Below are 20,551 nucleotides of genomic sequence, written 5' to 3' on the forward strand. Positions count from 1 at the left end.
GTAAATAACCAATCATTAATTTTCTGATATAACTAAAACTAATCTGAAAAATTATTATTATACTAAAATGGAATCTTCATCTGACTGATAATGCAAGCCTTTATGCAGAAAACCATGATTTAAATCTAGTCTTTAGATTAGATTGATTTAAATCAAATCCACCTTGTTAGATCTCACAAAGGCCCAATCCTGCAGTGCAGGAGGATGAAAGACTCCTATCTGCCCTGTGCTGTTTACAAGCACTGAATGATCTCGAAATGGCAAGGGGAGGGAGACAAGAGCCCCTCATCTCATCTGCACCACACTGTCAAGCAGGATCAGCCCCCACCATGGCATTCGTAAAAGAAAAAAAAATGGCACACCCCTGTGGCAGACTTGGGGACATGGCAATGTCTTTTCTGGCCCTCAGTTTGCTGCTTTCACATAACCATGAATCTCTGCATATATATCATTGCTCCAGAGAACACAAGAGGCATTTGCAATGGCACCTGCAGTGAAAAAAGCTAGAGACTGCCATTTGGAAAAAAGTAAACTGAGAACATAGGGAAGTTGTAACAGTAATAAGATACTGTTATAACAATCTAGCAACTACCAATTGATGAGAAAGGAGAACCAAAAGCCCTCCAGTAATGCAGAGAGGGGGCGGAGGCAAGAAAAATAGCACATGTGAGACCTTAAAACACACACGCACCCCTTCCTGGCTACTCAGTATGCAAAGGCACTTTTCGCTCTCCCCAAGAAGATCTTGTCAAACCAGGACTAGGAAAGACTGCACTAAAGCATGGGGAAAATCTAAAAAAATGATGATTAAGGGATGAGGTCTGTGAATTACACACACATACACGCCCCGGTTCGGATGATAACCCAGAGCAAATCTTCCTATATAGCAGCCTCAGCCATAAGATCCCCAGGCGGGGGCAGGTGATCCCCCGATTTGGAGGCCCTCCCCCCACTTCAGGGTCATCAGAAAGCAAGGGGGGAATGTCTGCTGCACACTTCATTATTCTCTATGAAGATCGATTCCCATAGGATGTAATGGAGAATTGATCCGCAGGTATCTGGGGCTCTGGGGAGGCTGTTTTGTGAGGTAGACGCACCAATTTTGCAACACAGCATCCAGTTCCTCTCCCCAAAATATCCTCCAAGTTTCAAAAAAATTGGACCAGGGGGTCCACTTTTATGAGCCCCAAAGGAAGGTGCACCTATCCTTCATTATTTCCAATGAAGGGAAGGCATTTAAAAGGTGTGCAGTCCCTTTAAATGTGATGGCCAGCACTCCCTTTGGAGTTCAATCATGCTTATCACAACCTTGCTCCTGGCTCTACCGCCAATGTTTCCTGGCTCCACCTCCGAAGTCCCCCGATATCTCTTGAGCTGGACTTGGCAACCCTAAATAAGAAGAGTATTGTTCTACTGCTGCGTTCTGAAGTGGGTTTTCCCTCCCATGGATCCAAATGGCTGCTACGACGTTTCTTAGACAGTGGGCTCCTACGCGCAATTACTCTTGCCTAAACCCATCAAAACCAAATGGGCTTGGACTGCCGTAACTCTGAACAAGACTGCAGTATCAGGCTTCAAACGCAACAACGAAAGAAGGCAGGATCTACGAGCGCTTGAGGAGAGAAGCCCTCCTGCAAAACCCATCCGCCCACGTTACGACTTTTTTCTTTCCATCAGGAGCCTCCTCGTGGGTTCCAAGAATGCTGCGAGAGACGTTTAAACGAAGAGGGAAAGGAAAGATCCCCCGTGCAAGCACCAGTCGTTTCCGACTCTGGGGTAAGGTTGCTTTCACAACGTTTTCACGGCAGACTTTTTACGGGGTGGTTTGCCATTGCCTTCCCCAGTCATCTACGCAAACTACAAACGAAGAAGCACTCTACAAATCACTCCTTCGCAGTCACTACCCCGGGGGCGAAGAACCCGAATCCGGAGCGCTCCTAAGCAACTTGCCTCACCGCCTGTGTAACACCAGCCCGACCCCCCCGCCGCCGCCCCCGAGACAGCGCTTCCCTTTCCCAGAATGCCAAGCGATGCAAAGGCGTACAAAACACAGGACCTCTCTCTAACCTCGCCTTTAGGCTGTCTGCCATTATCTCCAACTCGCATGCGCTTTGTCGCTCCTCCGGGTATCATGGTTACTGACGCTACACAGCAGAGAGACGCCCCTCCCAGTCCTATTTATGATTGGAGGAAGCCATGAGACGAAACAGGTCTGAAGCAGCTTTATGGTTACGATAGCCGACAAGGCTCAAGTCAAGGAAACAAGCGTTTGTCTTTTACTTCTCCCTGGTACTTGAATGCACCAGACCGACTCCCCGATGGCCTCAGAGGAGCCGCCACAGTCGGGGGGCAGCAGCAGCAGTATCGAGAAAGAGGATGATTTCGAGTATGGCCTGATCCAAGACCGGCGGCGCGGCGAGGCGACGAAAGCCAAGTCTTTCAACCACAAGTGCCAGCTGATGCTAAAGATCGCCCTGGACACCAGTAAGTGCCACTCTCCCGGGAAGAAGGCGGCAGGGCAAAGCAGAGGCATCGCTTCCTGGTCTGTGTTTTTGGCGAGAGCGGAGGAGCTACAACTCCCCCTCCCCATATTGTATGTAGTTGAAGATAGGAGATCACCGCAAGCTAAAAAGACGGAGGTAGAATATTGTCCCCATGGTAATATTTTTTTTTTTTTTTTTTGCGGATTCAAGTGGGTGTTTGTGCTGGTCTGAAGCAGCAGAACAAAGTTTGAGTCCAGGTGCACCTTTAAGACCAACGAAGATTTGTTCAAGGCATAAGCTTTAGTGTGCAAGCAAGCTTCTTCAGATACAACCATTACTTATAGAAAGGGAGGGGAGTTAGTTGCCAGGAAGGGCTAGTTAAGGTTAAGATGCATAAATTACTGTGTAATTATAACTGAGATTAGATTAAGGCAGTTGGTAGGAGCTGTGAAAGGGAGTAAATTAGCATACAAATACAAGAATTAACAAACAGATGTGACAACAGAGTTTGCGTCCAGTGGCATCTTCAAAGCCAGCAAAGTTCAATTCTGGGTCTAAGCAGGAACTTAGCATGTGTAGATGCTGTTTATTGCTCAATTATCTTGACTCTAATTAGCTCATTCTGGCAACTAATCTCGCCACCACCACCTATATGTATTATTTGAGGAAATCTGTTTCAGTGTATCTGAAAAAATGTGCATCTATACATGCTAAGCGTGAGGTGGTATGGGAGCATAATCCTTTAATGTCAGGCGTTACCCAAAATAGCATAGTAATAAATTAATTGTTTGATAGGGGTCCTGTCTACCATTGTTCTCTCCCCTAAGCCATTGAGTTTACTTTGCTGTAATGAATGGACCGATTGTGGATGTCTTTAAGGAAGCAAAGAGATAGAGTGTATTCAGAGCCCACAGAACTTTTATTTATTTCAGTGGAAATGACAGAAAACAGCGTTTGAGTTCACCACAATTTTTTCTTAGTCTGGATGTTAGAAAAATGAAAAGGTCCATAATAACTGACACAATTTTGGATTGGTTATCATTCTCTTATTACGTATTTATGCCAGTGTAACCGTTTTCATTTTTCTCTGTGAGACCTTCTATGGGTAACCTTTGTAAAGGCACCTCTCTGTAATTTTCTGGGGTGATGTGTGTTATGCTACCTTCTTACCTTCTTTATTTGCCACTGAAGATTCTTACCTTAAATTCATAGTTGGACCCAAAGAACAGAATGGCTTAGTTGCATATGGTAGCATAACAGAATGGTCAGTGCATGGGAGTAGCTCTGAGGTAAAAGGGTATCCTTTACTTTAAAAACGTCCTCTTATAAACTTAAATAAGTATAACAATGTAATGGTTTCTGAATGTTTAATAAGCTTAATGGTTTCAGATAGGTTCTCAAAATTCCTTAAATAAACCTATCTGCAAAAGCTTATTTCTCACTTGCCATTTAGGCTAATAACTTGTGCAAAACTTAATTTTCCTAACTTGCTACTTAGGCTAATAACTTCCACAAGGAACACAGATTTCTCTGACAGCACTCTACAGCACCTCATTCACTCCTTTTCACTCCTCCTCTACAATCCAGTCAACTAGCATCCAATCATAATCTACTCCTCTACTTTACAAAACTGCATTTTAATCTACACACACAAAAAAAATGGTTATATACTGAAAGCATCACAGCCGGTTTTGAATGCAGTGATTTTTCAAATGAATAAATCGTTTATTATGACTGGAAACACTGTTATTATGACTGGTAACACTGTTAAATAAATGGCCTGTTGCTTTATTTTCTGCACAAGAGATTTGCTCAGAAATATGTGTAATTGCATTGCTGTTTACTCTAGGTCCATATGCTAGACTGCTACTTGATGCAATGAACAGCTATGGCTGGTAAGTGAAGGGTTTTAGTTTTTGTTGTTGTTTTTTTCAGTTTTCAACGTTTATTTTGAACATGTCTGGCAACACAAAAATAAAGAATAAAACAAATTATCTACATCTATTGTCCACTTATACAGTTAAATTCATATTAGAAGAGGTTGATTGTGGAGAAATCCAATCATAATTACATCTTCTACTTAAATAAAATTACTAATATAAAAATAATAGTTAAGTCATTTTTTTTCCAACCAATTACCAATTGCTGGTAACATTTCAATCAATCAACTATTACGTGTTCACAGAATGTTATCAGAGATCCTAAAGGTAAATATACAATTTAAATCGGAGTTAATGCTACTCTCTTTTGTTAGAGATGAAATCCCCCGTGAAGACGAATATATAGTAGTTTATATCTTGACGGCAGCTAGAACTCTTTTCGCCAAATTCTGGAGACAGGAGAGCTGCCCTCAGCAAGATGCATTAATTCAAAAAATACTACAGGTCGCCGAATTAGATGTTTTAACAAATTTAGTTAGAGGGATGCCAAAAAGCGAAGCTTTAGAAAAATGGGAAAAAATAGGGGGTTTTTTTGACCCAAGCTATTTTATATATTTATTGTATTTGTTTGTGATTAAATTGGGAATCATGCTTGCATTTTACCTGTATCACCATATTTGTTTTTCTTAGCACTGTTTTCAAAGACCGACACTTTTCCTGTGAAGACTGTGATGGGTGTGTTAGCGGTGGATTTGATTCTTCAACATCACAGGTAGATATTGAGCAATACATGATACTCTTGACAGATATAGGTCATTTTATACTTTACTGTATTAGCAAAGGAAAACTTGCATGATTTTAATAAAGAATTGGTAGTATTCATGATTTCTCTAAACTGGTGAGTGTATTGTAGTTTTGTTGAGAGAATGTAATGAAGTTACTAAATGTTTTAAAAGAATACATACTTTACAAATAGATTTTTATTCATTTATACCCCACCTTTCTTCCCAGTAGGGACACAAAGCAACATACACTGTTCTCCTCTCCTCCATTTTATCCTCATTACAACCCTGTGAGGTAGGTTAGACTGAGAATATGTGACTGGCCCAAGGTCACCCAGCTTCCATGGAAGAGTGGGAATTTGAACCTGAGTCTCCCAGATCCTAATTCAACACTAACTACTCCACCACAAGAGTAGTTAAAATAGGAATAATCCATGACAGGTCAGAGAAATACAATTAATACAACTGTTCAGAAAGTTGATACCACAGTATTGTTATCTTATGCAAAAATTAAAAGTAAAAAATTGTATTTGTATTGGCTGCAAACCATAATGAAACCCATGATGCTTAAAACACTAGCCACAGCAAGCTGCAATTGAGTTCACTAGAGAATGATTTTCTTCATGTTCTCTTTGGTACAGGGCTGGCCCTGCCACTAGGCAAACTAGGCAATTTCCTACGGTGCTGGCTTTTGGGAGGTGCCAAATTGCGCACCCCCATGTGACTCAGTGACATTATCAGTGCATGGGAGGGGGGCACCAGAATTTAGCCTTGCCTAGGGTGCCGGACAGTCTAGGGCCGGCCCTGCCTTGGTGCTGATTTCAGCATCATTGTACATATAAGCAGCATTATAACAGTTCATTGTCTTGAATGTGTTCAGTGTGGCCAGGGGACAGAAGAGCTGGAGTGCCACAGTGAAAGGTTCCTAGGCTGCCCTCTCTTGTAGAGAGGCAAATTTGCATAGTTACTCCCTGTTGCCAGACATGCTGTTTTCTGAATGGGAAATAGGGGAAAATATGAGGAAACCTTGTTTTCTCTCAGGCTGTAAAATGATCTGACAGTCCTCCCTCTCCCTGTTTACCTATGCATAATGTAGGAAAACTGGTCTGTAAGTGATGTAATGTAGCCCTCCTTCCTTCCCTCTTTTTGCATTTCAGCAAGAGGATATGTCCCCATTCCCAAACGCTTGCATCACTCAGCTCTTAGGGGGACGGGTGAAAGTAGCGCTTTGCTCAGTTGCACTGGGCCTGACTGACTCAAGGAGAACATTCATTGACTTGTGGAATTCATACTAGTTTTAATATTGATATTTTTAATACCTGTTCTATTATTTTGTAGCTTTTTTCCCCAATCAAAAGGGTTTTTTGTTACTTTATGAACCACCTTGAGCAGGACTTTGGAGAGGCAGCATATATATCTGTAAATCCAGTTAATACGTTTTAGGTGATGGCTGTCTACAAACATTTTATCCAATATTTGAAAGGAAAATGTTGAGAGAATGTTTTTCAGTGTTATAAGCAAATTGATATAAAGTAAAAGTATAATCTGACTTACTCAGTTAACTTCTTTTTGTGTTTGTGTTATAGATTGTTTTATGTCAAAACAACATTCGCCAACAGTCGCACATGAACAGAGTAGTCACACATGAACTTATCCATGCATTTGATCACTGTCGTGCACACGTGGACTGGTTCAACAACATCAGGCACTTAGCTTGCTCAGAGGTAAGGGAAAACATTGGGATCAGAACTAATTTAATAGTGCTATAAGAATACATGTAATACTTAACCTAAAAATACTCCATCATTCTAGTTCAGCTGAATGACTTCAGGAGCAATCCTAAGCAGGTTTACTCAGATGGAAGTCCCATGATATTTAATGGGGCCTGTTCCCAATGTCTTTAGAATTGGAGCCTTAGAATCATAGAGTTGGAAGGGACCTTCAGGGTCATCTAGTCCAACCCCCTAAATTCACAAATACCTCCCCCTAAATTCACAGGAGCCTCATTGCTGTCAGATGGCCACCTAGCCTCTGTTTAAAAACCACCAAGGAAGGAGAGCTCACCACCTCCCAAGGAAGCCTGTTCCACTGAGGAACCGCTCTAACGGTCAGGAAGTTCTTCCTAATGTTGAGCTGGAAACTCTTCTGATTTAATTTCAATCTGTTGGTTCTTGTCCTACCTTTTAGGGCCACAGAAAACAATTCTGCACCATCCTCTATATCGGCGTTTCCCAATTGCAGGGGCGGGACCCGGCACTGGGCCACGCAGGGCTCAATGCCCAGCCCTGGGGCCTCCCATCCCCTGGCCGCCACCCCCCACGCCCCCCTCCCAGCGTCACGCCCCCCAGCTCCTTCTCCCTCCCACCTCCACTGCTGGTAAATTTCAGGCATTGTAAAGCTCCCCGCCCCCACCACCACCTCCTCGGCGAGGAAAACGGTGCTGAGCTAACTCAGCACTGGGGCAGGCCGCTGGCACTTCGAAGGGACCACGCCTGGAACGAGCACACAGCTAATCCCTCCCCCACACTTCCTTCCCATCCAGGAAGTGTGGGGGAGGGATTAGCTGCGCGCCCGTTCCAAGCACGGTCTCTTCGAAGTGATGGTGGCCTGCCCCAGCGCTGAGTTAGCTCAGCACCGTTTTCCTCATCGAGGAGGTTGGGGTGGGAGCTTTACAATGCCTGAAATTTACCAGCAGTGGAGAAGGGAGGGAGAAGGAGGCGCTTGCGCAGCGAGAGTCAACAGTTTTAAAGGTGAGTAGCTCCCATCCCATTTTTTGTTTTTCTTTTCCTTTTTTTTTCTTTCTTCCTTTTGTCCTTTCTTTCACGCTTTCCCTCCTTTTTCCTTCCTATTTCCTTTCTCTTTCTTTTTTCCTCTATTTTTTCCAATTACCCCCTCCCTCCCTCCCTCCCTCCCTCCCTTTCATTCATTCATTCTTTCTTTATTTCTGTCAGTCTTTTCCCATCTTCACTCTCTCTTTGTCAGTCAGTCTTTTCCCTTGTCTTCCTCTCTCTCTCTTTCTGTCAGTCTTTTCTCTTGTCTGCTTCCTTCCTTCCTTCTAATCTGAGTAGACCTGGGGGGGGGGGTTGCCCTGACATTTCATGTTTTCCCAGCACTGCCATTTCATTTCTTTCTCTCTCTTTCTGTCAGACTTTTCCCTTGTCTCTCCTTCCTTCCTTGCCATTGCTGAGTAGGCCTGGGGGAGATGCTCTGACATTTCATGTTTTCTCAGCAGTGCCATTTCCTTCCTTCCTTCCTTCCTTCCTTCCTTCCTTCCTTCCTTCCTTCCTTCCTTCCTTCCTTCCTTCCTTCCTTCCTTCCTTCCTTCCTTCCTTCCTTCCTTCCTCCCTCCCTCCCTCCCTCCCTCCCTCCCTCCCTCCCTCCCATTGCTAATTTCAAACCAGGGGGAAGAAGCTTGAAATGCCCTGCTATTTCATGTTTTCCCAGGATGAGAGCATTTTATGTTTTTAGTTTTCTGCTGTGTGATCCTTGTGCTTTTTCTTGATTTTTTATTTTTAAAATTGCATTACAAAATCTCACCATTACCCTACCTTTCCTAAACAAAATATTGCAAGAGTTTTAGGCTTGTTTGTACATAATTTCCTGTCTCCTGGCTCCACCCCCAAATTTTAGCGGGCCACGAAGGAGAAGTAAAAATAACCAGGCCACGGGGAAAAAAGTTTGGGAAACCCTGCTCTATATGACAGCTCTTCAAGTACTTGAAGATGGTGATCATATCACCTCTTCTCCAGGCTAAACATGCCCAACTCCTTCAACCTTTCTTCATAGGATTTGGTCTCCAGACCCCTCACCATCTTTGTCGCTCTCCTCTGGACCCATTCCAGCTTTTCTATACCCTTCTTAAAATGTAGTGCCCAAAACTGAACACAGTACTTCAGGTGAGGTCTCACCAGAGTAGAGTAAACTGATACCATCACTTCACGTGATCTATACTTCTGTTGATACAGCCCAAAATTGCATTTGACTTTTTAGTGACTGCATCATACTGTTGACTCATGTTCAGCGTATGGTCCACTAAGACCCCTAAATCCTTTTCGCACATACTACTGCTAAGAAAAGTCTCCCCCATCTTATAACCATCCATTGATTTTTTTCTACCTAAATCAAAACTTTACATTTATCTCTGTTAAAATTCATTTTATTGGTTTCAGCCCAGTTTTCCAGCCTTCCAGCCTGTCAAGATCATCCTGTTTCTGTCTTCTATTGTATTTGCAACCCTGCATCATCTGCAAATTTAATAAGCATTCCCTCTAGTCCTTCATCCAAATCATTTATAAAGTTGTTGAACAAAAAAGACCCTAGGACAGATCCTTGAGGCACTCCACTTGTCACTCCTCTCCAAGAGGATGAGGAACCATTCACAAGCACTCTTTGAGTGCAATCTGTCAACCAGTTACAGATCCACCTAACAGTAACAGGATCCAAAAGACATTTTACCAACTCGTCAACAAGGATAGTATGTGGAACCTTATCAAAAGCCTTACTGAAATCAAGATAAACTATATCTACAGCATTCCTCTGATCCAGCAAGGTAGTCACTTTCTCAAAAAAAGAGATCAGGTTAGTCTGACATGACTTGTTCTTGAGAAACCCATGCTGGCTCTTAGTAATTACAGCCATCTTTTCTAAATGTTCCAGGACTAACTGTTTGATGATTTGTTCTAAAACTTTTCCAGGTATAGACATCAAGCTGACGGGTCTGTAGTTACCCAGATCCTCCTTTTTCCCCTTCTTGAAGATGGGGATGACATTTGCCCACCTCCAATTTTCTGGCACCTCTCCTGTTCTCCAAGAATTCTCAAAAATAATAGCCAGAGGCTCAGAAATTACATCCGCAAGCTCTTTTAGAACCCTTGGATGCAGCTCACCTGGCCCTGAGCATTTCTTTTAAAGAAAAGGTGTTTATGTACTACCCCTATGCTGATTCTAGGTTGCAACTCCATACCTTCATTATATGTTTTGTTTTTGCCATGTTGAGCACTGTTTCCCTCAGAAGAGAAGACGGAGGAAAAGTAGGAATTGAGCAGTTCTGCCCTCTCCATCCCCTGTTACAGTTTCACTTTCCTGCCCTTCCAATGGACCTACCATGTCCTTGCTCTTTTTCTTACTCTGAACATAAGAAAATAACCCTTTTTTTTAGCAGGTTTGGCTAGCCTAAGCACATACTGAGCTTTAGCTTTCCTAACTCTTTCTCTACAAGCCCTGGTGATTTGTTTATATTCATTCTTGGTTATAAGGTCCTCCTTCCATTTCCTAAATGAGTCTTTTTTATTTCTCAAATCTTTAGAGAGCTGTTTATGGAGCCACCTCGGCTTCTTTGGGTTTCTCCTATTTTTTCTTCCCATAGGAATCTTCTGCAATGATGCTTTCAATATTTCACTTTTAAGAAACTCCCATCCCTCTTGAACCCCCTTCTTTAGTATTTCTGGTCATGGGATTTTACCCAGCATAGTTCTAAGTTTGTTGAATTTTGCCTTTCTAAAGTCCAACCTATACGTCTGACTATGTACAACTTTCCCCTTCCCTAAGACTGTAAATTCCAAAATCACATGGTCACTACTGCCCAGGGTACCCACTGTTTCCACCTCATCAACCAATTCTTCCTTGTTGATGAGAATCAAGTCCAAAATAGCAGATCCCCTTGTTTCCATCTCTACTTTCTGGGAAGACAAGTCAGGAATTTATTTGACCTTTTGTTTTTATTAGAGTTGGACTTCCAACAGATGTCTGAGTAATTGAAATCTTCCATGATCACTGTGTCCGTTGATTTTCTTTGCTCCACTCCTAAGACATTTTTATTTTGTTTTTGCGAACAGGAGCAATCTAGGGCTCTGTTCAATTCAAGCTATAAATAACACTCGAGAAATAACCATTTTGAAAGGGGGAAAAGATACAAAGTAGCGGAACATAGAAAAGCAAGCAAATTACAAAGCCTCAGATCTATTTGGGTTCTGTAGTACTTTTACTAATTGTGATAAGCTTGTATGAAATAACTATTTTTCAGGGGAATGGCTACGGAATAAAAATACAGATGATGACTTGTGTAATTTGTTTAAACATAATTTTATTGATTGATATGTGTATATCATAATTAATCAAGTGGGTTGTATCTGGCCAGTTTTTCTTTTCAATGTTGTTTGTGTCTTCTTCTTGGTGAAGCAACCATTCCATGTAGCTTTTCTCCATCTGGGTCTCATGATCACTAGCCTTTTTGGTAGTCTGGAAAAGACCCTTTCTTCCTTTACCAACAGGAAAACAGATAGGATATAGCCCAAGAAGAAGTGAGCAGTGACTCACAAAATACTCTGTCCCAAATGTTGTTAGTTTTTAGGATGCTACTGGACTCTTGTTCTTTTCTAGCATATAATCTTGTGTGTGTAAATAAATGCTGATTCACCATTCTGAAAAGGGGGGGATCTGTTTACCAGATGGTTGAACAGTACTTCTCCAAAGTTTGATATTCAGTTCTTTTTCTGGATTAAAATTTGAAGCTCAGTTAATAAAGAGCAGCCAAACTGCTTGTAACTGCAGGATGCTCCAATGAATGTTGTACTTACTGTTCTGCTCTTCCACCAAGGATGGTACTCAGCTTTTTGGGCAGTGAACATACTTTAGGGTTAATTGTGCACCTGTATAGGAAATCCCAGTATGTATTGAAGATGCAACATCATCTCTCCTTTGGGATATCAAGGAGAACTGTAGAGGGAATGAGGAAGAGGGTTCAAGGCTGCACAGTCTTCCGCACACTGACCAGGACACACAGACATGTATCCAACTGTGAGGTGAAGCAATATTTTGCCCATATAGAGTTAAGTTCTAAGATAGAACTTAGAGCACTCTCTAGCTGATACTGATTATGGGCTACAGTTGCGTTTAAGAACACCAGTGCTAAAATAATAAGTTTGCAGGGCCGTAGCCAGGACTTGGAAGGTCGGGGGGCATTTACATTTTTGGGGTGGCACTGATGCCCCCCAGCACCCCACACAACCTTCCCTCTAGTGACAGGCAGGACCAGCCCTAGCCCTTCTGGCTAGGCAGCACAGCTCCGCCCTGCCCCAGTCACTGGATCTGCTGCCTACTCATGAGTAGCCCTCCAAGTAGGCAGCAGGCATGGGGCTACTCGCGGGAACAGGTGGGGGGAGAGGCAGGCAGCAGAGGCAAGGAGAAGCAGTGGCGATTGGGGCTGGGAGGGAAGGGAAGGGGCGAGGAGAAGCTGCTGCAATTGGGGCTGGGAGGGAGGGGAAGAACAAGCAAGTGGCTGTGATCGGGGCTGGGTGGGAGCGGAAGAGGCGAGGAGAAGCTGCTGCGATGGGGCTGGGTGGGAGGGGAAGGGATGAGGAGAAGCAGTGTGGATCGGGGCTGAGAGGGAGGGGAAGGGGTAGGAGAAGTGGCTGCGATTGGGACTGGGTGGGAGGGGAAGGGGCGAGGAAAAGCGGCAGCGATCAGAGCTGGGAGGGTGGGAAAGGAGGTGGGGAGAAGCGATGGCGATCGGGGCTGGGAGGGAGGGGAAGGGGCCAGGAGAAGCTGCTGCAATCGGGACTAGGTGGGAGGGGAAGGGGCAAGTGGCTGCGAAGGAAGAGAGGGTGGTGGCGGGGAAAACAGCAGGGAGAAGAGGGAAGGAAAGCTCTTCCCTTCCTTGCCGGCCCCTCACCAACACCCTCCCTTTTTTCCCCCGCCATTAAAATAGCATGGGGTGGAGGCAGAAGCAGCCCCAGCCCCCCTGCCAGTTAAAGGGCCCGCAAAACAGCTGATCATCGAGCCCTTTAACTGGGAGGGAGGTGGGCCACTGCTTCTGCCCCACCGGCACAGCTATTTTAATGGCGAGGAAGGGAGGGCAGCCGCGAGAGCATCAGGGAGGGAAGAGAAGACCCTTCTTTTCCCTCCCTGTCACCCTGGTCACAACCCTCCCTTCCTTCCCTGCCATTAAACAGCCAGTGGAGCCGCAGCAAAAGCAACCCCCAGCTCCCCCTGGAGTTAAAGGGCCTGTGAAACAGCTGATGTGCTGGCCCTTTAACTCCAGGGGGATGCTGAGACTGCTTCTGTTCCCAGCCGGCCAAATTGCTTGTGGGGCCAGCGGCAGTCCCCAGAGCTATGGCAGAGGGCCCGGGGACTGGTTGGGGCGTCCAGTCAGGGGGCCTCACCCAGAAGTTGGGGGGCTGTGCCCCCACAGGCCCCCTCGTAGCTACAGGCCTGTGAATATGTATTCAATAGAAGAGACTCTGTAAAGATCTAGAGAATGGAGAAGCTGATTGGAGTATATTGTCACCTGATTGGGAAGGGGGAAGTATTGTCACCTGATTGGGAAGGGGGAAGTATAATTTGATACACCTCTGAATAGTAGGGGTTCCTGTCTGGAGTGATCCAGGTATGCTTGCCCAGGAGTTCTGTCCAACAGTTTGCTGGAGGCAGGGCCATGTTATTTGAAGACCTGAGATAAAGAGACTCTAAATTACTGTGCACAGAAGGTAGGTTTTCTTGTTTTATGTTTGCTTGTCTGTTTTCATATGTTCTTGGTCTGATGTATTGTCATTACCATAGAGTGTAAATAAAAATATTTATATAAATTATTTATATAAAATAAGTGTAAGTAAAAAGATATTTTATATGCTTTCGTGGGGAGGGCGAGATATAAATTGAATAAAATAAATATAAAAAGTAAATCAGTCTAGTCACTTGTGCACTCTCTCCCTGTGTGATCTGAAGAGTTGGCAACCCTCGTGCTTCACATCAACATAAAAGCTTAAGTCTTCAGGGTGCTTCTCATTTAAATTCATTAACACTAAGGTGGGATTTTGTTACTAACTCAATCAAATATTTGAGAATAAATGTGTCTGGAGAAGAAGCTACATTTATTTCAAGATAACTATGAAGTGTGAAGGTCGCTAATTGTGTGTCTGCTCAAAAAAGGGGCTCCTCTGGCACCCGGGGGGGGGGGGGATCTGTGCAAGTAGCACTGGGAGAAGCGTGCTGTGTCACAAGGATTCCCTGAGTCAGTAGTAGGGGGAGCCACTGCAGCAGGAGAACTTGAAGTATTCAGTGGGGCTTGCCCATGGAACATGCTGGCATGTAGGGAAAACAAATCATGGCAATCACATGTCTGTCATCGCAGGGGACAGGGTGGGAGGGGATAATGGGGCTCTTTCAAGCTGCCCTTTCCCACTCCCAGCTGTCATGTGCAATTGCATCTGACCCTGAGACTGGCTGCTCCTGTTGACACAAAGTGCCCTTCCCCTTCCCCTATCAAGGCATGCCACCCCTGCCTTGATAGTATGCTGCAAGGCCACACTGCAATGGAATCACCATGGAGCTGGCCTCACAAGCAGCCAGCTATACTCTCCCCACCCCCAATGCAGCATAACTTAGCCCTTTGGGAGCCAGCTAGCAGCACCAAGGTTGCATGGAGGCTGCCTGCTGCAGTGCAGGCACAGCTCAGGATTGCATTGCAAAGGACTTTAAATTGATAAGGAACTATTTTTAAAAATCATGTCATTATAGTAAGCACTGCAGTTAATTTTGTAGTTATATATCTAATTTGTTATACAAATCTTAATTTTCATGTGGAATACTACCTTCTTTTTTCCTTATTATTGAAAATGGTTGTCATTTTTAAACTATAAAGTCAAGAGAACTCTATTTTCTTCTTGCTGATTTATTTTTTTTTCATAGCCTTCTAGATAGGGAATAATGAAAATATATTATGTGGAAATAGTAGTATAGTTTGACTATTTATAATGATTTACCATGACTTTTCATGTTTTATATTTTCATATAAATGTTTGTCCTTAATATTTGTAAAAATTGATGATTTTCTTTCGTTTTTCTCTTTCTTTCCCTTAACCCTTTTTTTTATAACTTCTGTATCCTTGTTATATATGGAAGAGAGTCCACAGCATATATTTAATTCTCTAATCATAGTTTGTAGAACTCAGTCCTTAATGTCCTTTTCTTCTCTTCTCTCAATTAAAAGCTTTGTTGTTGTTTTTTAAACCCCAAAGCATAGATTAGGACCAAAGAATAATACTTCCACTTAGCTCACTAAAGAAATGTCAATAATTAAAGAATCATTGTGATAGCTATCTAATGAAATTAACATCCTAAAGCTATGGAGTTTCAACCATCTTTATGTGGTACCACTGCTGTGGGGGGTTATTCATTTTATGGTATTAAAGGTCTTTTTTAAAAAAAAATGAAGTGGGATTGGTATTGTGCAATGCAGGGAAATAACTGGGGTGACCGCTTGTGTCCAGTTTGACACTGCTGAAGAGCAAGGAATGTAGTACTCTGTTAAGGTGGGCAGATTCCCTGCAGAGGCAGCATAGAAATGTTTCTAAAATATTTTTCTAAATGTGAAATCATGCATACTACTTTTCATCAGAGTAGGATAAACAATATGGAATGAATAAAAGGGTTTAAAAAAAAAAAAACTGTCAGATCCAATCAAGCAGATAGATTTTTTCTTTTTTCCCTCCCAAAATTCTGAAGCTTCAAGCAGTTATGATACAAGACAAATTTTTAAAAGCCTATTAAAATGGAAGTTCATTCATTCAGCCTATTGGTTAGTGGTTTCTTGTCCAGAGAACACTTAAGATATAGGTAGTTGTGCTGGCAGTCCTTTGAAAATCTTTTCCCATGCTGCTGGTTTTTGTTCCCTACTAGATTCGAGCAGCTAATCTCAGTGGGGATTGCTCACTCGTGAACGAAATGGCCCGGTTTAAATTTGGCTTGAAGCAGCACCGTCAAGTAAGTTGAGCCTGACCCATGGGAGAAAAGGGGGAATTGCATTTACATGTTGCCTTCCACTGGTCTGGCCTGTCCCTATGATTCTGAGGCTCATATCCTGTGTTGGAAGGGGATCTGTAGAGTAAGACTGAGAAAAGATTGCCACTTAACAGTGATACTGTCTTGTCCTTTGCCTCTGCCTCAGAAATCCTTTTACTCTTCTCTCTTCTGCAACATCTTAGCTGCTGTGTGTCTGTGAGCGCACGCTTGTGTGTGCACGCCAGCACAGTAGTATGCAACTTCACGTGTTCACACTCACCAAATAAATTTGGTACATATTCAAGCGTGCTTGTTTTTGCAAACAGCTTCCTACCAGAGACTGAATTGCCTTTACTTGTTGTTTATTCTGCCCCCACCACATTTATCCACCATCTTCTATGTCACTGTAAGGAGAGCTGTCCTACTGCTCATTTTCTAGTTGAAATGAGTGCTAGAATACAACATAAGCTGTCTCTCTTGCATTCAGAACAACAGAAGGGCCCAGGTGAGGCAGCTGCCAGTTGTTCTGTACTAAGGAAGGTGTGTGGAGAGCCTATGCAGTTTAGTGGTTAGAGTGTTGGACTAGGATCTAAAGTTTCAGGTTCAAATTCTGGTTCTGCCATGGAAACTTGCTGGGTAACCTTGGGCCAGTCACACTTGCAGTCTAACCTACCTCACAGATAAGTGGAGGAGAACTATATAAGTTGCTTTGGGTTCCTCTTGGGATAAAAAGCAGAGTGTAATTGAGGTAAGTAAAATGCATAATTGCTATTGCACCTGTCTGCAGCATTCTTAAGGGAAGTTCATTTTAGAGTGGAGAAACACAGATGTGATGGCTGGAGGACTAGATATTGCTACTTGTTGGCTTGCCCAGAAAACCTGCTGTTTAGGCAAATGGAAAAGTTGTTTATTTTAATGTAGATCTAATCCAATGTTCAGATAAATGCTAATGTTTTTCTTAGGTTTGTATCAGCAACTGGCTGCATCAGGTCAGCATTCTTTGAATTTGTATATTTGGGTGATGCAATATCTGAGGTTCAGCTAATGGAAGTTCAGCTGTGTATGGTGAAATGTCACTGTTGGTTCAGTTTTTTGAGTCAGATTCAGATTGTTCCCACCAGCTATTGCATCATTCAAGATAGCTGTTCCTGAAGGAGGGAATCATACTGAATAAATATCCACCATAAAATTTTTGATACTAGTTATCAAGCTGAGCATCTTGGTATATTCTCAAAGCTATACTGCCTATGAAAAATTGAAACTAGTCAGTTTTGCCGAAGTTAGCAGTATTTTTCTGAACAATCACAGTAAACATGGCTTTTAACTATCTTTTTGAAACATTCTAGTGGTTTGTAATTATTGGCACCAACTGATATAAATGTATCAAGATTCCATAGCTTGTGAACTGATCCTGTTTTTTCTTCACTTTTCCTAGACCTGCGTACGAGACAGAGCTGTTCGCTCTATCCTGGCCATTAGAAAGGTCAACAAAGAGAGGGCCGAGAACGCTGTGGATGAAGTCTTTGACTCTTGTTTCAATGATCATGAACCGTTTGGAAGAGTGCCTCATAGTAAACAGGATGCAAAATACGCATACAGAGATTTTCAGAACCGTCATCGATATTACGCAAATGTATAGATGGAATTGTCGATTTCTAGCTGCCAAGCGATATTTGAGGACAATTTGCAGAAGATGAGTTGTTCTGAAATAGTGATGATAACCAGAGTCCAACAAGAGGGCAACATCCTTGTTATTTCCTCTTCAGTTCTGTGTTTCATTCTGCATTTCAGAAATGTATTTTTTCAATGCATAGGAATTGGTTTCGGAAATGTATTTTTTCAATGCACATGTGAAAATGTGTGTGAGCATTCTGCCAGTAATTAGTTTTGCGTGTGTGTTCCTTGAATAAATACAATTTTGTTAATTTTTTTTAATACATGTATGTTTTATTGTGGTTAATTCATTGAGCAATTAATCATCCAGGGTGCAGTGTGCCAGAGGTGGATAGTGTGGAAGAACATGTTGCACTGTGGGGATATCTAGTAAAGTGCAATCAAGTGGTGCCATAGCAAATGATAGGCTGGGTTTGCATGAAAAAGTTGGAGACTTTCCTGAGGGTGTAACTAGCCATGAATATTTGAGTCAACACAAAGATGCCTTCATTTCTAAAGTACTTTCCAGCAATGGGATTTGTAAATGAGTTCTGGTCAACAAAACTGATAAAATCTGTGGAAAATGTGGTATATTGATGTTTAGATTTGGGAACATCTGGCTTAGTATTTCTCTATGGAAGCCTTCTCATTAGCTCTTTGTCCATCCCTTCTGAATGTGAACACTGTTTCAATAGTAAATCAGGGGTGGCCAACGGTAGCTCTCCAGATGTTTTTTGCCTACAACTCCCATCATCCCCAGCCAACATGGCTGATGGCTGGGGCTGATGGGAGTTGTAGGCAAAAACATCTGGAAAGCTACCGTTGGCCACCCCTGCAGTAAATGAATGTCCCTAAACAGGCCAAATTTATGTTCATGCATATGCATCTGTCTAGCATTGCTAGAATTAGCAGCCTCATTCAAGCACAGGGCTATGGATGGAGCCCTTAATGGAGGGAGCTTATGTGATATGATATATACCAATTGTAGGGGGGCGGAAATATAGGATAGGAGCTTTGAATATACGAACTTTAGAATATCTAGGCACATTTGTGTGTCCATTCTCTTCACTTGCTCACATACACACTCTCACACATACATGCATGTACTTAGATAGTCTGAAGTTCATATATTCTAAAGCTCTTATCTTATAAGTGAACAGGGTATATACCAATTGTAGATTAAAGATATAGGCACTTGGTGCATTTAAGATCAATTATTTTTAAGTCCACAACACAAAAAGGTGAACTGGATTCCCTAACAATGCCCAGCTGGACTCCTCGGAGAAATTCAAAGTATCTAAAAGGGGGCACTTTTCAGAAAATAGGGCTGTGCCATTTAGAATATTATAATTAGCCAGATAAGCTCATTAAAGACATTTTGATTAAATGGATGCTCCAGATTAATCAGGAGGCAGATCTTAGAAGTGTTATTTTTAATACAATTACATATGAAAACTAGAGATGACCAACATGATTGTTGAAGAGGTGTTTTCTCCTGAATAATAAAAACTGCCTTTCTACAATTATAACTGCTGTAAAATAGGTATGAATCATCTAAAAGATGCAGTAAGCTTTGGCCATTTGAACTGTTGGTTTTTTTCAGGCACCAGTTTAGAGAGATTTAATTGATCAATTCAAATGCATATGATGATTCTACTGGAATCATAGAATCCATGGTGTTCAAAGGGACCTTCAGGGTCATCTAGTCCAAGCCCCCCTACACAGTACAGGAAATTTACAATAGCAAAAAACCTCCAGGATCCCTTAGATGAAAATCCATCCATATTACTCTTCAATGCCTGTGCAGTAGCAGTTGTACAGCTGTACTAAGAATTTAACGGGCAAGACTAACAATTGGAAGTCCTCCCCTCTTGGTTGTATGAGCTTGCAACCTTCTGTAGTTGTTTCATGCTAAATGCATGGTATACTAAGCTGGAAAGCCTCAGTATGAATAATAGATTCATAATGCTTTTGCGCAGAGGGAGAAAGTCCAGCCATCCAAGAAATTGCAGTTTAAACTAGGACATGAGAAGGGAAGGGATCTGTCCCACTGAACAATCCTGAGATGCTTGTATTGATTAACAATGAGACTTGATTACACAGTATATGGAAGCATTCTGAGAAAATCATTTGCTGGCATTAGTCATGGGTATGTATGACTGCATGAAAATATGGCAGTATACTGAGTGGGCTTCAATTCCTGGAGATTACCAAGTCTCCATAAATCATAGTAACAGACAGTATGCAATGTTCAAATGTTAGTTTAAAGGCCTCCTGCCAAAGAGTGGGTTGGCTATAATTAGTATGTAAATTTTTAGCCTTTCTCACCTTTCCAGTTAAGCAACCCTAGTCTCTGCTTAGGTTTCTATTATGTTTTGTGTCTGTTTCCTCAGGATCATGCCCTCTTCCAACCTCCTTTACCCCCCCCCACACACATTTTATCCTTACCCCATTTCTGTTAACTGTTCTGCCTCTCTGGCAGCTGAAGAACGTTATGCTTAGTACAGCTGTAGTCCAGGGCCCTCTTATCACTGGGGCATCCAGTCACTGGCAGAGACATCAATGTTACCACTTCAACAAATCCTGTAATGTAAGAGTGGCCAACTTGAATATTCTTAAGGACTATTCTGTTCACCAGTCAACAGTACAGGGGCCAGAAATGTATTTTATGCCACAAACCCCTCCCCTTACAAATGTTCTGTAATAAGCTTGGTGCTCTCTGGCAGTGAGAGTTTCCCAGATATGGAGCACATGTATTCAAGTATAGCAAAAGCAGAGTGGAGGTACCTTCTGAGGTCCATAGCCCAGGAAAGAATTTATCACCAGCTTCTTGCCTGTCCTCTTTGATTGAGGAAATGACAGGAGAAAAGAGGGGAAAGCATTTACCATCGCCTCTCCCTTTGAACAGCAAGGGCATTTTGGGCACAGAAGGAGAGAAAAAACAAGTGGGTCATAAAGGGGAAAGGACGGTGGGTCC

The 20,551-nt window shown here is 42.6% G+C and overlaps 2 protein-coding genes across 3 annotated transcripts in view; one reads left to right on the forward strand and one right to left on the reverse strand.

Annotated features, from left to right (window-relative positions):
* RPAP3 (RNA polymerase II associated protein 3) overlaps positions 1-2,147 on the reverse strand; it is a 33,094-nt gene extending 30,947 nt beyond the window's left edge. Inside the window, exon 1 of one of the 2 annotated variants that reach the window (XM_060244963.1) lies at positions 2,068-2,147. In XM_060244963.1, the coding sequence (XP_060100946.1) occupies positions 2,068-2,133 (66 nt within the window). In that variant the 5' untranslated portion in view covers positions 2,134-2,147. Of the gene's footprint in view, positions 1-1,950 lie in introns of both variants that reach the window. The other variant, XM_060244961.1, reaches the window with a different exon arrangement.
* On the forward strand, positions 1,951-17,858 carry ATP23 (ATP23 metallopeptidase and ATP synthase assembly factor homolog). Its single transcript, XM_060244964.1, has 6 exons — positions 1,951-2,484; positions 4,333-4,378; positions 5,054-5,135; positions 6,732-6,869; positions 15,820-15,903; positions 17,357-17,858. Exons 1-6 carry the CDS (start codon positions 2,298-2,300, stop codon positions 17,558-17,560), a joined length of 741 nt encoding a protein of 246 aa, XP_060100947.1. The 5' UTR covers positions 1,951-2,297; the 3' UTR covers positions 17,561-17,858.
* The last annotated feature ends 2,693 nt before the right edge of the window (positions 17,859-20,551 follow it).

This window comes from Heteronotia binoei, chromosome 8 (assembly GCF_032191835.1).
Source record: "Heteronotia binoei isolate CCM8104 ecotype False Entrance Well chromosome 8, APGP_CSIRO_Hbin_v1, whole genome shotgun sequence".
Classification (NCBI taxonomy): Eukaryota; Metazoa; Chordata; class Lepidosauria; order Squamata; family Gekkonidae; genus Heteronotia; species Heteronotia binoei.

What these genes read in the sequence shown, in the direction of transcription:
- ATP23 (XM_060244964.1), top strand. Translation starts at nt 2,298, where the DNA reads ATGCACCAGACCGACTCCCCGATGGCCTCAGAGGAGCCGCCACAGTCG. An exon ending in AAAGATCGCCCTGGACACCA is followed by an intron (nt 2,485 to 4,332) that starts GTAAGTGCCACT and finishes TGTTTACTCTAG; the next exon opens with GTCCATATGCTAGACTGCTA. An exon ending in GCAATGAACAGCTATGGCTG is followed by an intron (nt 4,379 to 5,053) that starts GTAAGTGAAGGG and finishes TGTTTTTCTTAG; the next exon opens with CACTGTTTTCAAAGACCGAC.